The sequence below is a fragment of the Lissotriton vulgaris genome, chromosome 8 (genome assembly GCF_964263255.1).
Source record: "Lissotriton vulgaris chromosome 8, aLisVul1.2, whole genome shotgun sequence".
Taxonomy (NCBI): Eukaryota; Metazoa; Chordata; class Amphibia; order Caudata; family Salamandridae; genus Lissotriton; species Lissotriton vulgaris.
The window spans coordinates 319,725,164-319,743,699 of NC_141696.1; the positions used below are offsets into that span (position 1 = coordinate 319,725,164).

An 18,536-nucleotide genomic window follows, 5' to 3' on the forward strand; every position below is an offset into this window, starting at 1 on the left:
CCACACCAGAGGCTTTTAGGTTTAGAAGAGAAGGAGCCCAGCGCCACTTTCTGGGACCGATCTGTGAGGTAAGAGTGTAGCCAGCTAAGTGCCTTGTCTCCTAGGCCTATGTCCTTAAGCCGCATCAGCAGTCTGCTATGATCTACCGTATCAAAAGCAGCAGATAGATCCAGGAGCACCAGCATAGCTGATGCTCCTGAATCTAAGGACCACCTGATCGACTCGGCAACCTCAATGAGGGCCGTCTCGGTGCTAAAGCCAGCCCTAAAGCCAGACTGAGTTTCATGTAAGGCGCCGTTTTCTTCAATGAAGCTGTTAAGCTGCCGTTGGATCAGTATTTCGAGCATTTTTCCAGGGGCTGCTAGAAGGGAAATGGGTCGGAGATTGCTCAGATCATCCGGCGCGCCATGGGCTTTTTTTTTCAACGGGAGGAGAGTGGCCTGTTTCCAGCAATCCGGAAACGTGCCCGTTTCAATGGACGTGTTCCATATATGTAAGAGGGGAACTACGATTGCGTCCGACATTAATTTCCACAGTTTAGGTGGGCATGGATCATCAGGTGCCCCGGATTTACATTTTAATATTTCTTTCAATGCCTCAGAGAGGGTGATAGGATGAAATTGATTTAAGGAGGTAGCGGGTGGCTCAGTAACTCCCAACTCATCCATAAATGTCGGCTCGGAGTCCTTAAAAGTATCATACACTTTTAATATTTTGGTGTCAAAGAAGTCTGAGATGGTTTCACAGAGTCTAACGGATGGGATGATTTCAGTCTCAATGGCTCTGGGTTTGAAGAAAGATTGAACAATCTTAAAAACTTCTTTACTTGATTGTTCCGCCTGCTGGATGGAGGTCGCAAAGAAGATTTTTTTGGCTTTTTTTATGGATAAATGTAGGGCATGGAGGGCTTTTTTATAGCTGGTTTTGGCTGATTCGCAATAATTTGCTCGCCAAAGGCGCTTAGCTTTTTGCATTTACTTTTTTGGGCCATCAGTTCAGGGGAGAACCACGGTGCAGAGGGAGATTCTCTGCGCGACGTTGCGATTCTGGCCGGAGCGATAGAATCCACTACGTTGCCAATCCACGAGTTCAATGATGCAGCACCGGAGTTTACATCCGAGGTAAGAGGTAGGGGGTTTACTAAAAGCGCCGGGCATAGGGTGTCCGCTGATAAATTGTCCCATTTTCTCCGCACATAGGAGCGTTTCCCTGTGATCTGAGACTGAGAGGAGAGTGAGATTGACATAGTGATTAAGAAATGATCCGTCCAGAGCAGTGGTATGGGAGATTTGGCTTTTGTGTTCAGTATGTTGGAAAAGAAAAGTTCCAGCATGTGCCCCGCCCGATGCGTGGGGCCCGCAATAACTTGAGTTAGATTGGCCGTTTGCAGGGTTGAGATAAGGTGAGTAGCCTGTGGACAATCTGGATTGTCGGCGTGAATATTAAAATCACCGGCTACGATATAATGCGGGTGGGCTAGAGATTAATGATAATTTCTCACAGTAGTAACCAAGTGATGGTAACACTTCAGGAGGAACATCCCGCAATAGAGTGAACATATATTTTGATTTACTTTTTGAGACACTCCCCTGAAGAATGCTCACGCCGAAATGCATATGGAGGAGACAATGTGCATGAAGCGTTTGATGTGTATCCAATGCATTGTGGGATTTGGAGTACCACTTTGAAATCAAGTGAAACATGTGTGAATGAAACACCTTCAAGAAAGTAAAACATGCATATGAAAAGTTGAAAAGAGTCATTTCATTTGAATCGAGCTGATTCATCAGCAGCTTATACTTGTGCCCAGGGAGACACCCTCAAAGATTTGGGGGTCCTACTCGAGTAATTCCCAGAATTTTGCCATTTACGCTCCCCATGGATCATGGGCAATTATATCAAAAATGTTGCTAGTATGTAGAGCCAGGATTTTCTCAGGAGTGCTCCCATTCCTCACATATGCCATGTGAATTCCTTCCCTTGGGTTAGGACTTATCTTATCTCCAATATGTCAGTGCTACTCATTGTAACCAACTCACATTCATACTTCCTCAGCTTCTCACTCTCATTCCAGCCCTACTTGCTCACAATCACACAAAATATAGACACACTCACTCATTGACTGATTCACTTACTTTCTCACACACACTCTAGCGCTTTCACACTACCTCTCTGTCACTCCCCACCTCTCACTCATTTTAACTTACTCTTACTCCCTCTCACTACTGCCCTCTCACTTCCTAGTCTACCTTTAGTAGATATACTGTGCTGCCTGACACATGCACATTATGTATACAAAATAAAATTGATTATGCCTTTGTGAACAGATCATAGTTGATTTACCAACCTCACACATGCGCAGTCCAGTCATCCATCTTCAATGTGCTGTGCTCTTAAATACCACCCTGTGGATGGATGGTGGCTCAGCTTCCTCGGCCACTCCTCTTCTTCATGAAAACTGCTCATTTAAGGGGCTGATGGGACAGAGCAAGGAGCAGTATGTGGTGGCTCACAGGTGGAAGCTGCACCCAGATGCCCCTTTTGACAAGCTGCCAATGTCAGGCTGTACTATTGGGAATTTTTGTGAATTCCCAAATTATGCATTTACATATTTTTGTGATAGGCCCAATGTATTGAGTCTACAAGCCTTTTTGTGAGGCGTTTTGTGATAATTAAGGAATATACCTATGACGTCAGGTAATGTGTGAAACAAGTAATAGAGGGCAGTGACCACAGCATTATTCGAAAGGTGGGAGATAATTTGATAGTTGCAAAAATATGGGACTTAGTCAATTTGCTTTGAACACTAATGAATTTCATGTACAGTCCCAAGTATACAATACAAGGTGAAATGATGGTTTCTGCACACAATTTGTCAGGAAATTTACGATTTTAGAAGGACCAGATGTAAGTCGAATTCTGGTTGTGTATTGACAATCTCAAGTTTCATCCCAAGTATTAATCATCAAATCTTCATTATGAAATTGAGGACATGGATTCTGTTTATCTGAAATTATTATCTTTTACTTCCATCCACAAACAGGATATTCATGCCATTTTCAAGTTTCTAGTGAGAATGCTGTGCCCATCCGGACCTCTTGCACAAACACGACAGATGCAGGGGTTCTTCCAAAACAGCGTTTATTAAAAACCAATGCATTTTGAGCATCTAGTGCTCTTCGTCAGGGTACGCTGTTTCAGGTGTTCTCCATCAGCCCGATTCGTATCACCTGCACCTAAATAGGGCGGCTCCTTTCCCCACACAAAGAGCTGCATACCCCCATATAGTGTGTTTGGATCCAGGGTCAGGGAGGGAATGGTCTTATGCACTACAAATACCTTTCCTTGAAGTCTTTCTACTTCACAGGCAAAAATGGGTATATGTACTAGACCTCTGACACAATATACTCAGAACACTTCTGGACTGAGAACATTCTGTGGGGAGGAATCTGTTGTGCTGCCAGGAGGTACTGCCACTTTGCTGTTAGCTTTGCTGTGTTGGCAGTCTGCCTGCTACTTCTGTCCTGGAAATGAGAGGACTGGACTTTTCTCTCTCCATCCTTTTTTCTAGTTTCAAGTTTCAAGTTTTTTATTTTTATGATAACGGAACTCTGTCGAGATCCACATAACAGTTTAGCAATAAAGTAAAAAAAGAAAAGAAACAATTTTCAATACATATTTAAATAGAAATGTCAATACAGTGTTAAAAAACATTTAAAGAAGGAAAACAATTTAAAGCAAAACATTTCGTTAGGAGGATTAAACATAGCTACAATGAAATCATAAGCAGTAAAAATACCCAGCTGAAAACACAGAGGTTTTACCCATTTTCGTCTGTGTACCATAAGGGCTGGGCAAACAAAAACTACATGGTATAAATCCTGGGGATAGAGTTTACAGAGGTCACAGATATCTGTACCACCATGCCATTTAGACAATAAACAATTCAATGGGAGTAAATCATATCTTAACAGTAAGATAAATCGCCTAACTGCATGAGGAAGATTCCAACCTAAATATGGTTGAAATGTTTTAATTTCACAAGAGTTACCGAGGGTGAACATTCCTCTCTTAGACTTTCGGATCGTACTATCAGCTCTAAAACTCAACTCCCAAGATGAGGTTTTTAAAGATAATTTTAATTGGGGAGTTGATAGTGTAAAAAGACTTTGTTCATCAATCTGTAATAGAGAAATTGCCTGTCTGAAGTTTCTTACTATAGAGGAGTAAACATTATAGGAACCCAGCAGTTCTTTTTTTATTTGAAACCTCAGGGTGCCAGGTTTTCCTTCAGCAATATAAAAAACCCATCTCACAACACTCGCCACTGCCTGGGACCGTGCACTACGTAGACCAAACTCTTGTCGCAACGATGACGTAGAGCTTGCAGTATTTACAGAGGCTAGATTACGAAGAATTCTTCCCTCAATAGAATCCAGGAATTTCCAGCATGCCATGTCCACTATTTCTAGTCCGAAGATTAGAGATGCGGGGATTTTTGCCCGATAGACTTCGAGCAATATAGAAAAATGCCTCCGACCTGTCGCTTTTTTCTAAAGTTTCTCCAAAGGCTTGAGTTGACCTTGCCTCCTGTTTGAAGTCTCAGGGCCATCCAAGACTTCACCTGCAGTACCTGGGCTCCTCTGCTGAGAGCCTAACACTGCCAAGTTGTGCCAACTCCAGTTACTGGGCCCTTAGAAGTGAGTTTCCTGTACTAACAAGAATAAAGAATAAAGACTTTAAGTGTCACTTTGGTACTGGCACTGATCTTCAACACTGTGCCGCTGCCTGTACTGGAGCCATGGTCCCTGCTCATCGCAATGATCACAACTTACAGCACAGTCTCTGATGATGCCGCAGTGTCTCTGAAGGACCACCACATCAGGAGTATTGAGAACCACGTCACCAATGTTCGAGATGCCCGACTCCACCATAGCACCTGTGGCCGCATGGTTTGTCATCGACATCACAAAGTTGATGCCTTGCTGCTTGCCCCCTAGAGCTCTATGAAAAATGCACTGCCAATGGAACCTATGCATCGCCACAAATGCCGCATCACTTCCCCTGTGCCCTGCAATGTCTTAAGGCATCAGTGGCTCATGACTCTGCACCGCCTCCAGGAACTGATGTCTCTCTTGCTTCAGTGATTCCTCACTTCTGTTGTGCAGTGAACCATTTCCCAGAGTGCTGACGTGCCAACGACGTGCATAGCTGTAAGCAACTGACGCATCACCTGCCTACGATGTGCCTCACTTCCCTGGTGCCTCGTACCATCTTTGTTTCTCATTGTTTCCAAAGTACTGGACTATGGTCAGTGCAACTCCATAGCCAGCCCGTGCTCCATCATGGTCGGCCCTTACTTGTGGATTCCAGTTCGACAAGCATGGTGAGAATAGCCCTGGCCGGGGCTATTGTTTTCTAAGCACTATACTTGCATTTAATATTGAAAAATTCATATCATGACTTGTGTATGTTGAATGTTTGTCGTTTTGGTCTTGTTTTACTCAGATAAATATTGGTTATTTTTCTAAACTGGTGTGGAGCACTTTTTGGTGCTTGCTCTGTGTTACTGTGTGTGTGTGTGCATGTGTGTATGAGAGTGAGTGTGTACGCAAATACTTTACACATTGCCTTTAGTTTAGCCTGCCTGCTCTGTGCCAAGCTACTCAAGTGGGAGAAAAGATAGACTTAGCTTGTACTACACTTACCCTGACTAGCGTGGTGGTTCCTGCTTGTACACAGTGCATACTCTGACAACCAGAAACCCCATTTCTAACAGTGGCACAATGAGTGCTGTAGTCTACTAGTAGCATAGAATTGACAGGCCCTAGACACCTCCTATCTTCTAACAATAGTAGAGCTTTAGTGCTAAAAAAACAACTCCTCTTTGAATCTGGCATTAAAAATGAGTATTGCTTTTATTTCACCAAGTTTCCCACTTTGCATGTGTGCTACACTGTACAGCACTCATCCAAAGTGGGAAAAGTTTTAAAGTTTGCATACGCATAATATTTTATACTGAAAGGCTATCCTAGTATGAAACTTGAGTTAAACATGCTAGGGAGAGATCAGGAAAGTGCCATATATTGTTAGATCTGCCACTGTCATGCTCTGTCCCACTCAGTCAACGCAGCACAGCAACTTTGGTTGCTGCGCGGCATTATGTAACATCATTGTAAATCCGCCCAATGGTGTTTTATAATAGGGCACTTATTATTTAATGCATTGGATTCTGTAATCCTTGTGGTAACAGCAAATACTAATTTCTTTAAAATTGGAAAGGTGTGATGTACCAAGTTGCTGATTATAAAGAAAATACATCATAACGCGACTATTATAAGATTATTACAGTCAAGTTCTTACATCACAATGCAAGCAGCTGAGGTGACAGGCAGGTCAGGTCACTGAGCATAATTAAAGCAGATGTTTAAAGCAACAAACAGAACATTGCCTTTCTTTCTCCTGCTCTATTTTAATAGCTTATAATGAGTATCAGAGAAAATATTACTTTTTTTTGCAATCCTTAGTTAGAGAAAAGCTAGCATCTTTCTGCATGTTTCTAAATATTCCAAGATACTGCAGCATTTTCTTTTTTTTAAAAAAGAAGCTGTTTCTAATATCTGCTTGCAACAAATATCTAATAGGTTTTTGAATTGTTTAATTTTGCACTAGAGGTTTTATTTTTATTTTTCATGATTGCAAACATGCTTGGTCTTTCATATGAAAGAGATATGCACCAACGTTTGAAGTGGTTTGCCGGAACGGTGATGGTGTGACCATGTATTATATAGGATAAAATATCCCCTGGAGTACAGGAGAAGGATATTGCAAGTCACCTTGGAGTTCCATAAACTTATAAAGGAGCTTGGTTATAGAACAACTCTGTGACTTGCAATATCCTTATAATGTACGTCGGGGTACTATATCCCTCTTATCAGAGTGCTGAATGAAACCCTTTGTGTAATTCCTCTTCATTGCCATTTCCACTGTAAAAGCTGCAACACTTTGCTTAAAGTTATCCACAGGCATGGTTTGTCACGTTGTGCAGTTTATGTTTTTGGGCGCCCGTTAACAGCACTCGAGGTTTTTTTTTTTGTTTGTTTTTTGTTCACCAAAGTTGCTCATGTTATGCACAAAATCGTACTTATGACTTTTCAACCGGCGTCTATATTTAGAACACTAGATTACGTTTTCACATTTAAAAGTCAGCCACTTAAATCATGCAAAGAACCACTTCAGGCTAGGAATTTGACCTATTAGAAAGGGCAATTGCATTGTTCTCATATATATCTTTGCAGAAGAGCAGAAACAACTTTCAAACATAACTTGTGGCACTGAAATTCAAAGAACATCCCGGGCATTTCTTCCTTCGTATTCTTCAGAAATATATCTTTCCATGGATACTAACAAGGTGCGCTTTTTCGCCAGACAGCACTGTATCTTGCAGATTGCTTATTGTAGGCTGCTGGCGGCTACCACAACGACGGCGCTCTTATTCAAATGAGAACGGGAGCAAATGCATTCCTCTGGCAACTGCACTCATGCTTTCTATATATAGGTGAAGAAACAAATGCACAGAAGACATGGCATTCACTCTGCACACTTTATTCTGCATTTTACTTTTAAATTCTAGACACTGAAGACTGGATCTCCTCCCTTTTGAACCGTTTCAATAATCGCTAAATTACTTTTCATGTAGAATTGCATACTTAAAAAGTGCTATCCTGCTTCAAATGTCCATTTCATGAAGGATTCTTCTTGAATTCAAGTTGGAAAAATAGTTTGTTAATGTAGGAAATCATTTTATTTTTAATAGAGTTCCTTTTGAATTTATAAGTGGTGTTCTTTCTCTCTTTTGACTTCAGATAAACCGTCGGTCAACATTTTGCCATCGACGCCCGTTCCACAGGAGGGTCAGACGTTAACGTTGACCTGTGAATCCAAAGGAAAACCACGGTTAGTAAATATAATGAGAAACGCATTCGTTTATTTTTCTTTTTCTTTGCTTGTTGTGCGAAAGAATATGAGTTACGCATAATAATGTGTAAAAAAAATGTTTGCGCAATTTCATGTGCATCCTGATTATTGGAGCTGGTGTAGTTCGTGTAATTTCTTTTTTTGTCCTTTAATTGTAATTTTTTGTGTTTGGAAATTGGTTCAAGCAGACAATATCTTGTTGAAACTACGAAAGAAGGTGTGTCCGTCAGCTGTTTTTGCTAGAAACATTCACCGTATTATTCTAGAAACTGTACAGCCGTAACATTGCGTTAGTGGCTTGCATAACTTTTGTACACGACGTCATAACTCGCGCACAGTTTTTGTACTGACGACCACCCACACATTATACATACAACACCCGCAATTCATACAACAGTTGCACCTGTCATTTGCACAATATATTTTACAGTTTTGCCCACTCCGATTTATGCAAGAGTACATATCGAGCTCAGTCACTGTATAAACCCTATGACGCATGTCTTCATTAACTTTCTGAGGAAGGTTGGCCTTTTAATTTTCGCGGCGGCCTCTTGCTGGTTTTTACTAAAGTCTCTGATAAGAATTCCAGCTGTGAAATGTTCAGCTGAATGCTTCAACCTCCGGGGAGTGCAAACTTCATCAACCACTATTTACATCTTCAGACAAATTACAGTTATACTTGCTGGTAGACACGCATCCTGTCAAACATGTCCTACCAACATGCCTGCTCGGAGCCATGCCGACTTTGCTGGCAACCTCATTTCTTAAATGCTTGTGATGTGCAATAATGATCACGGGCAATGATCCATCCACAGCTATCAAAAATAAAATACGGCGTTTACATTTACAAATGAGGCTCTTGCATTACCATGTGATGTTTTACCAATACACCGACAAAAATATATTTCCAAAATATTTTCTTCACAGAAAAGAATGCGACCATTAACAATTTACCTATCTTCAAATCTGGCACAATCCCTTTAATCTATAACAATTCTATAATGTTTGACTACGTGATGAAAGCTTATTTGAAAGGTTCTTACCAATTTACCATTTTCCTGTATATATTACTGTATAATAATATGATGTTTAATGAATGACATTGAGAAATCTGCAAAACCTCTGAGGTGTGCGCAGTTGAGGGACAAGGAGGCATCAGGTGCTCTTACCTCTGGCGTCACAGCTGCTGCATCTAAACTCCTGGGTAATGTCTCCAGAGATCACTTGAGTAGAGGTCACATTCAATCACCTCAGACTGGGGGCTCAGCTTGGTATTTCACTCTATTCTTCTTCCCCCTACCTTGTTCCTCTCTCAAAAGCCTTGTGGCTTCGGAGTACAGTTGCTGTAGATAGTATAGTGATTGGGGAGCTAAGGGCCTAAGTCTCCTCTCCACACTACCTTGTTCTATGCACCTCGTGGCCATCACTAACCAGACAAGTGTTGTCTTGGCAGTGAAATGAAATAGTCCAGCCTGTCTGCATAGGTATATGTACTGACCAGATCTACTATAGGTGCTGATTGGACCGATATCTACTACATAAACTGACTCTACCACATAAATAGACACACAACCAGCTGTTTGACAGTGGCATAAAGAAAGTTAAGGGGGTCCCATGCAAAGTACCCCTTCTGGCTTAGTCAAAAGCTGTCTGGCCAGGGTACTTTGTTGAGGGGGCCCCCTCGAACTCCTGCCCCCTCACCATGGGGGCTGCGGGGGCCTATGTTACGCCACTGTTGTTTGACAGAGAAATGAAACAGCCAGATACCCTTTGGGGCAAGCATGGGTGGATTTCGCGGATCCATGATCCGTGAATTTGCGGATTTGCGTATTCGTGGATTCGCAAAATCCGCGAATTTGCGAATACACGGATTTTGTGGATTTTTTAAATGGGGGGGGTCTTCTGTGCGAGTTCAAGTGCCTCTTGTGTGTATAAATGGTCAGAGACCGATCAGAGCAGCAGATGAAGAGAAAGAAGCACGAGGATTGCACTCGTGAAAGTCAAGGATACAAAGGCCTCTATCCAGCATCACAGCTGATTTTCAACGGTAGATTTGGGAAGAAGGCACACCTGCGCAGCCTCGACGATGCTCACAATTGTTTTTGGGCTGATGAATGAGTCACTGAATTTGAGCTTCAACTAGTTCCAGCGACCATGTGTGTGTTACTATGCAATTGCCCCGCAGGGCGCAGGGGTCCCTTGAGTGAGCTGTCCATCATAGTGGGTAAATGGCGGGAAGACGGTGCACACCGCGAGTGGGTGACCGGTGCCAAACGGGGGGGGCTTCCATGCGAGTTCACATGCCTCTTGAGTGTATAAAAGGTCAGAGACCGATCAGAGCAGCAGATCAAGAGAAAGAAGCTCCTGGTCACAGGAACAGCACGAGGATTGCGCTCGTGAAAGTCAAGGATGCAAAGGCCTCTATCCAGCATCACAGCTGATTTTCGATGGTAGATTTGGGAAGAAGGCACACCTGCCCAGCCTCGACGACGCTCACGATTGTTTTTGGGCTGATGAATGAGTCACTGAATTTGAGCTTCAACTAGTTCCAGCGACCATGTGTGTGCTACTATGCAATCGCACCAATGTGCGCAGGGGTCCCTTGAGTGAGCTGTCCATCATCCTGTAACTCTTTTAGGATGGCGCCGGCAAGCTGCCAGCGCCATCCTAAAATAGTTACTAAATTAGCTTAATCAGGAAGCACTAATAGATAAAATAAAGCAGGTGCTCGATCACCTGCTTTATTTTATCTATTAGTGCTTCCTGTTGAAGCTAACTTAGTAACTATTTTAGGATGGCGCTGGCAGCTTGCTGACACCAACCTAAAATAGTTACAACAACTTCAAGCTTGAAGGCTTGAACTTTTGCCCCCCGGATCCGCCGCTTGCGGATTTGTGGATTTTCGGTAAATTCGCGGGAGTTCGCGGATTGCGGATTTACCGAAAATCCGCAAAATCCTCGAGCGGAATGGATTTTGCACTCACACTTACTTTGGGGTGAGAGTGCTCTGCTATACAAATGCTGATTGACTGATTGATTGACTACAATCCACAGTTGTGCTTTTAGTATTTAGCGAATTCAGAGGTGGTGCTGCAATTATTTTCAGCCTTTAAGATGCTCATTATATAAACTAGGGTTTAAACAGAGAATACTTCTTCTGCATCGTGTAAAAATGTGTGAGGGTAGGCTTCGTGGAACTGACAGAACTTGCAAAAGATGTTTATGAGTTGAAAGATTGAAACTAGAAACAAATGTGTTGAGAGAAGTTATTGCGATGATGAGACCAAGGTCTGAGGAACTGAGTGATCTAGACATTTGATTATCAGAAGGGGTAGAGGCTAAGCCTAAATGGGCCAAGAATAGACGGCTCAATTGAGGGGAAAGAGAGAGGTCATCAGGAGGAGATGAACAGACAGGTCTGGGGACATTGAGGTGACTACTGCGCAAGAGGCTGAAGAGGAGTGGCTGTGAGGCACTGAGAGACACTGAGAGGAGTGAAAAAAGGGTAAATAAAGAATGACAAAGAATGCTGGGAATGTAGCTGGAGTAAAGAAAAGGAGAGACACACCCAAGGGTGAGGGAACAAAAAAATAGAAAATAAAGAGGAGATGGAGGGAGGGTGTGGAATGACAGGATAAGGGTGAGGTAGAGTGTGAATCACGGCGGCCCCTAGTTGCACACTTGAGATTTGGACAGCCAAATGAGAAAAGACATCTAGGACACACTATTAAATCCAGATGTTTTGCTGCATCATGTCATGGTACAGGAAGCTGGCTGGCCCCATTCCTCAATTCCATTCCTCAACTCCAATCCATATCATCATTGTTTTCCTATGTCCATCCGGAATCAAGACAAATTCTATCTGGGATGTGTCTGTTGCTACCCTGCTTCCTTCTATTACACAGTCTTGCTGTTGCAGTCCAGTCCAAGGCCTCCCTCTTTCTCCCCAAGCCACCACAATTTTACAGGCCTGCCTAAATCCCCTTCTCTTCAGCCAGTCACCATTACAGGTTCAAAAGTGCATTCCCCAAGTGTCAGGCTCCCTTACCTAGGTATAAGGCCTAGACCCAAACATGGCCTCTGGATCTGTAAACCTCCTCTTGCTGAACAAACACAAAACAGTAGAAAAAAATTGTGGCCATGTAAAATATACAGCTATTGGTTTGCTTAGATCAATTCAATGTTTATGCTAACAGTTACATTTTTTGGTAGTTTAAAAAAATTGTATTAAATGCCCAACTCATAGCAAGCACTGATAGTGGGGTGCAGGTGCACACCTATGTGTAGACTTTTAATGGGTTTCTAGTTTCTTATGGGATATTTGGTGGGTTTGTAAAGAATGTGCGTGCAATTCCCGGTGGGGAAATGACCCTAATTCCCCAAGTTAGAACAGCAAGGTAGGCTGTGGGAGAACCCACAGTTAAGGGAATGCACAGCTCAAAAGACAACAATGTCTAAAACAAATTTATCAATAGCAGTTTAGAATTCTTATGAAAAGCTCTGAAGCCAACCTTTATATGTTTCATCACATATGTTTTACTGTTATCGCACTGTAACTCATAGCAAGTCATGGAGGGGATAAAAAAGTTGGGTGGTAAGAGGGAAATTACGATTTATGTTGGCAACTTAACTTACTTTAATTGATGCTGCAAGCATCACATGTATTAGATAACATATTCTTTTCTGAACTATTCCAACAATGTACATGGACTGGTCATAAGAAAAGCTGTTCAGAGGAAAAAAGTGTTACTCTTGTCAGTGAACAGATCATAATGAAAGATGCAGCATCTTTGAAACCTCAAAGGGATAACAGTGTAAAATGCATTAATGAGCATTCCCTATAACTTTTGGAGTTTTAAGTAGGTAGTTATAGTTAGGACCTAGTTTAAATAGGAAAAGTGTTTTCTGATTTGCCTATTTCTTTGGTGCCATTGGAGAAATCCTCACGGAATTTTCCCAAATAAGTGCACCCGTGATTCTAGTACCTAGTAAATAGTGGGGTGATCCATCAAGCGGGAGCTGAGAAAAAGAGGACAGGGGTAAAATAAAGCGGTTTCCTAAGTTAATTCCCATAGAAATTTCAAACATTACTAATGCCCGAACCGCTGAACAGAATTACAGCAAATTTGGCAGAAAGGTAGGCCTTGGTTCAGAAAGCACCCTTTGTTATTTGTGTAAATACGATCTTGAGTTTCGTAGATATTAAAAGAAATCCAAATTTTTATATATCGGGACGTGGATCCTCAGAGGATTAACAGTCCCCATGCTGATATTTGCTTGGCTGCCAACACTTTAAACAGGAAGTTTTGTTCCCAGTTGAGCCTGTTACAGGGAGCATGTTGGAATAGAAAAAAAAGGAGGGGGTGTACAAGGCCCCCTCCTAAAGCCCTTTTGAGCCCTGGGACCACCCCCTGCCTGGGGCTTTATTTTTTTAATGGTGGAAGTCTGTGCGGATCCCCTCCTAGGGCTTCTTGAAGATGCAGGGACCACCACCTCACTGGGCTTAACTAAAATATTTGCAGGGTGTTTGCGGGGAAACCCTGGGGCCTGAGGACCACCACCTCCTTGGGGATGGCCCATGAAAATAGGAGATGGGGGGGGCGTGTGATCCCCTTTCCTAGAGCGAATTATGCCCTGGGGACCGCCACCCCAGGGCCCGATCCAGCTTTCTCCAGAGGTACACGGTCTTGGAAGATAGCAGTTTGCTTTTGCTTCTATCAAGCAAAAGCAAACATAAACTCCGTTCCCAGAAAGCGGGAGCTGTCAAACTGCTACCATCTGCTTGGAGTGGAGTTTTCATCTGTTTTCCTGCCCACTGTCATGCAGGTGGGTAAACAGATGCAAGATTGCCCCTGCATGCAGAGAGCGGTATATTTAGTAGCTCCCCAAGTGCAGGAGCAATGCTGGCTCCCACAGGAGCGAAATGCTGGCATGGACTGCAGGGTTATTGAGTCCCCCTCCGCGGTCCCCATCATAGCACACTGGGTGCCCAGGGTTGGCTTCAGGGCTCCCAGGTAGCAGGCATGGCTGGTGGCTAAGGGCTTTGGGGCTGCACCCCCTATTTCCTGCATCATAAATATAGCAGTTTTTTAAATACTATTATAATAGTATTTAGAAAATTAGGCAAACCTTGCTGGCAATCACTTTCTTGCTCTTGTTTTAGCAAGTGTCAGGCAGCTGGGCTGTTCAAATAAAACTTTGTTTGCTGAGCCAGGGCTTACCTTAATCCAGCCCTGACCTGCTATTGTTCAGGGACTCCTTGCTCCCCCCCAAGACAACACAAAGCAGCCGTCACTTTATATTGTAGCCCTGGGCTCTTTATCTTTCAGTTCTATACAGGTCACATCTAGTAAGCAGACACTGCACTTGCTTTGCGGTGTGCACACCATGAGTCTTTTTAAACGAGCACCAATGTTCACTTTCCCTTGCAGACTTTCTTTCTGATGGTTAAAAGAATAGAGAAGACACGACCAGGACATCGGACAGTTGGTCCTGCAGAGTAAGACTGCCTGTGTCTCTTCCATTCAACTCCATCAAACACAGGTCGGGCTCTCTGTGCCCTCCCTTACCTCCTGCAGTCAGTCTCCCTCAGCTAGGTTGGCTACTTGGAGCTTTAGTTAAGACTGGGTACTTGTTATTACTTTACATTTTTGGATTGCACAAACCCCTATTGTGGCTATGGGCCCTTTACTTCCCAGCAGTCCATTTAAACTCTTATCCAAAGTAATGGTGTAAACAATTATGTTTTCCTTTGTAAGGAGAAAGAGTAAAGGTTTTCTGACTGCCTTGAAAACATGGAAAGTATGGAAGTAATGCTTGCTGATATTGGTTCCCATATATTTCATATACGTGTATGTGTGCCGACATATGTATGTTTTAGCACCTGTTTGTGGCTGTTTTATGTTTTTTTTGAGTGTGCAGGTCTGCACATGTTTATGCATGTCGGTACATGTGTATGTGTGTCTGTGTGTGCAGGAAAGTATGTCTGCACCTGTGTGTGTTTTATGTGCACAGGACTCCCTCATTCTTCCTATTCAAATCAAATCAAAAGTAACTTTATTCGATTGAATTTACAATCATAAAAGTACATATATAGATCATAAAAGTACATATGTAATTATTTACAACATTTTGTTTTTGTTTAGGATTTGGCTGTTATGTACAATAAAACATCGGTTTGAGCATAAAATGAGTCGGCTTTACGTTGACACCCAAAATGACAACAGTATAAAGATACATATTTACTGTGCAGAGGCCGCAAGTTGGGTGTGGATTTTCATACGAGCTTTTAAATAATAGGCGACTGTTTTTGCAACAAAAGGGGAGTCTAAGCATTGTAATGCCAGAAGGGCAGGTCTACATCTTCTCAGTCCTAATAATCTAAGCAAAGGGACCAACCAACGTTTGCGAGGAATGTCATAAAAAGTACAGAATAAAATTACATGTAGTGTAGACTGAGGAGAACAATCGTCACAGGGACATTTGATCAATTCGCGCGACCAGTCGGAGGGCACAGGAAATGAGACAAGACGATAAAAAGAGTCAAATCTAAATCGGGTTAAAACATATCTATCATAATTGGACATATAAAAAGACAGATAAGGTTGCAGGCCATATGAGGGTTGGATCATCATTAGATGGATAGTCGACTGCTTGCCAATTTCAGAGCACAAGCGTAAATCACTCAAATGCGAGACACATAAGTTCTTTAAAGACTTTCTTGATATGGTCGTGAGTGACGTAGGATTTGTAAAAAACTCTAGACAATTCAAGTCATTCAGAAAATTAAAAACGTACAATAGCCAAGGAATCTTTTTCCAATGGGTCAGAGACAGACAGTCTGTTATTAGCGACCGGGTTAGGAGACATTGCTCCTTGGTCCATATACGGTGCCAAAGGAGAATCGGTTGGTACCTTATGATGTCAGTTAGGTAGTCCCAACCGAGCTCTGTATGGCTACCGTAATTGGAGGCGCTTCGGGGGAGAGCTAATACGTATTTCAAAAAGTCATTTTCAGTTACTTGGAGCTCGTTGACAGGAGCATAGCCCCATACACCTGCTCCGTAGGTTGCCACGCTCATGCATTTGGCTTGATAGATTTGTAATATTACTGCCGGGGCGGGCTTGCCCAACTTCCTTGAGAATGAGGTCAGTGCTGAAGTTGTGCGCTGGAGCTGCAATTTCCTGCTAGAGATAGCAGGTTTCCATGACATTTGGTGGTCAATGAGGATTCCTAAATACGGGTAGTTCCTAGCGCTATCTAACCTGGTGTTCTCAATGTAAATAGGTTTACATTTCTGGGCTTTCTTGCCAATATGCATGACAAAAGTCTTGGATTTGTTGACTTTAAGACCAAGAGAAAGCATGTAATGGCAATACTTGTCGAGTTGCAACTGGAGCTGATTAGGTGTCCTTGCTAAGATTACCAAGTCATCGGCATAAAGCAGTGCTGGAATCGGGCGGGCATTTATGCAGGGGAGGTCCTTGTTCCCTATCAACATCGCTTGTTCCAACCCATTAGTATAAATGTTAAATAAGAATGGAGCAAGGACGCACCCCTGTCTGACGCCTTTTGTAATTCTAAATGAATCCGTTAGCTCTCCTTTGATGCCATACCTCACACAGGCTTTGGCATCCGAGTAAAGCTCTCGGAGAAACTTCAGGATTGGGGGATCTACTCCCAGTTTACTTAGGATCTCCCATAGTTTGGAGTGGATTACGCAATCGAATGCGGAACTTAAATCCACATAGACCAGGTAAAGATTGCCACCTTTAGCCCAGGCGTATTTCCCCATCAGTAAAGTGAGATTAAGAGCCTGTTCCACCGTACCCAGTCCCTCTTGGAACCCAAACTGGAGGTCTGTAATGATCTTATTCTCCTTTGCCCAATCCTGGAGGCGTTCCAGGAGGAGTCTCCCAGCAACCTTGCCCAGCGAGTCCAAGAGGGAAATTGGTCGGTAGCAAGCTCGGTCTCCCTTTTTAAAAATAGGGAGAAGCACAGAGGTAGACCAGGAATCGATTAAACCGACCTGAGAGACTGCGGACATGACTTGAGTGACTATTGGGGACCATAGTTCAAGGTTATTCACAAAGATATCTAGTGGAACCCCATCAGGGCCGGGAGCTTTCCCGGTCTTGGAGGACGTTAGTGCTGTGTTCACGTCTCCAAGGTCAAAGTGAATGTCAATTGGGTAGATGTTATCACTGATGGAAAGGGCCTCCCCAGGTGTAATATCGTCGGTAATTTGTGTCGGATCCCCAAATATCTGAGAAAAATGAGTTACCCATTTTTCGGCAGGTACCGCCACGTCTAAATGAGAAGAAGCGGCGTCATCTGCCAAGAAGGGGACTTGACTGTTCGCCAAAATAGCGTACTGTCCTTGGATTTTATGATCTCATGAAGTTGGGCCCAAAGGTTGTTTTTTATTTCCCGTTTACGGGCTTTTAGGGCCAATTTATATTGTCTTCTTAAAAGTGAGATTAGGGCTGTATCCCTGTCTTGGCATTGAAGGGCTTGTTTTAGTGCACTATGGGTCCTACGACAATCGGAGTCAAACCACCCCCGACTGTCTTTATCTTCCTTCTTATTGTGGTGGCGGGTAAGCTCCTGCCGCATAGTTACTAGGATCCTAGCAAAACTAGACAGGATCAGCTGAGGGGATGAGGTCTCCTCTAAACAGGTGTATATTTGGGGAAGGGATTGTTGGATGACCCTTTCAGTGACCTCTTTAGGATTGATCTTAGACCACTTTACTGTATAGCCGTTTGTTCTACCCATCTCCAGGGATTGCTGTGTTAGGAGGCTGGTCTTAGTACGAGATAAAGGAACAGTGGTGAGAGTAATGGTAATGCTATTGGGAAAATGGTCACTAGAGGGGTCTGTGCCAGTGGAAAAGTTTTTCAATCTGGTTCCTAGAATCTGCGAACACAAAATATTCCTATTATTATTAATTCTTCCTATTATTTATCACGTCCTCCTTTCTGTTACTTTCTCATTTGGTACATGTTTTGAGTTTTATCTGGTACTCATCTGGTTTTATTTTCATTGTGCTTTATCCGTATCTTTTGTTTGTCTATTCACTCCCATCTCACCGATAGGCTCAAGACTGGCAGAGATGCACCAACTCAGAAAGTGTGTGTGTTTGTAATGCCAAGGACATTCCAAGATCCATTTACTAGTGGATGTCTTAAGAAGCTTCTGTTTCAGATATTCGTGAAAGGTCCCTGTTGAGCACACCCTGGAATCAGAAGGACTCTGTCTCTGGCCGGGAGAGGGTTCTGCATGTGTCCCAGAGGTATTTACTGGCAGAGGAAAGGCTCTGTCGCTGTCGATAAACAGAAGCTGTGCAGGAAAGGTAGAGCTACTTATTTTGTTTGGCGCATTTTGGAGCATCAGCAGTAGCTCTGTTTGTCCTATATGTATAAAAAAAGTTAGTTTTCCACATAGGGCGTTTATGATCTTCACGAAGATGGATACAATGTTTATAAACGTATCTTTGTTTTTTTATTTCAAAACGTTTTATTGGATATTTCAGTAAAAGTATCTTTGTATCAATATT

At 42.8% G+C, this 18,536-nt stretch overlaps 1 protein-coding gene across 3 annotated transcripts in view; it reads left to right on the forward strand.

The window, feature by feature from the left end:
- CADM2 (cell adhesion molecule 2) overlaps positions 1-18,536 on the forward strand; it is a 1,625,130-nt gene that overhangs the window by 1,359,639 nt on the left and 246,955 nt on the right. For all 3 annotated transcript variants that reach the window (XM_086934078.1, XM_086934080.1, XM_086934079.1), the window contains one exon: positions 7,866-7,956. In XM_086934078.1, coding sequence (XP_086790204.1) covers positions 7,866-7,956 — 91 coding nt within the window. The remainder of the gene's footprint in view (positions 1-7,865; positions 7,957-18,536) is intronic.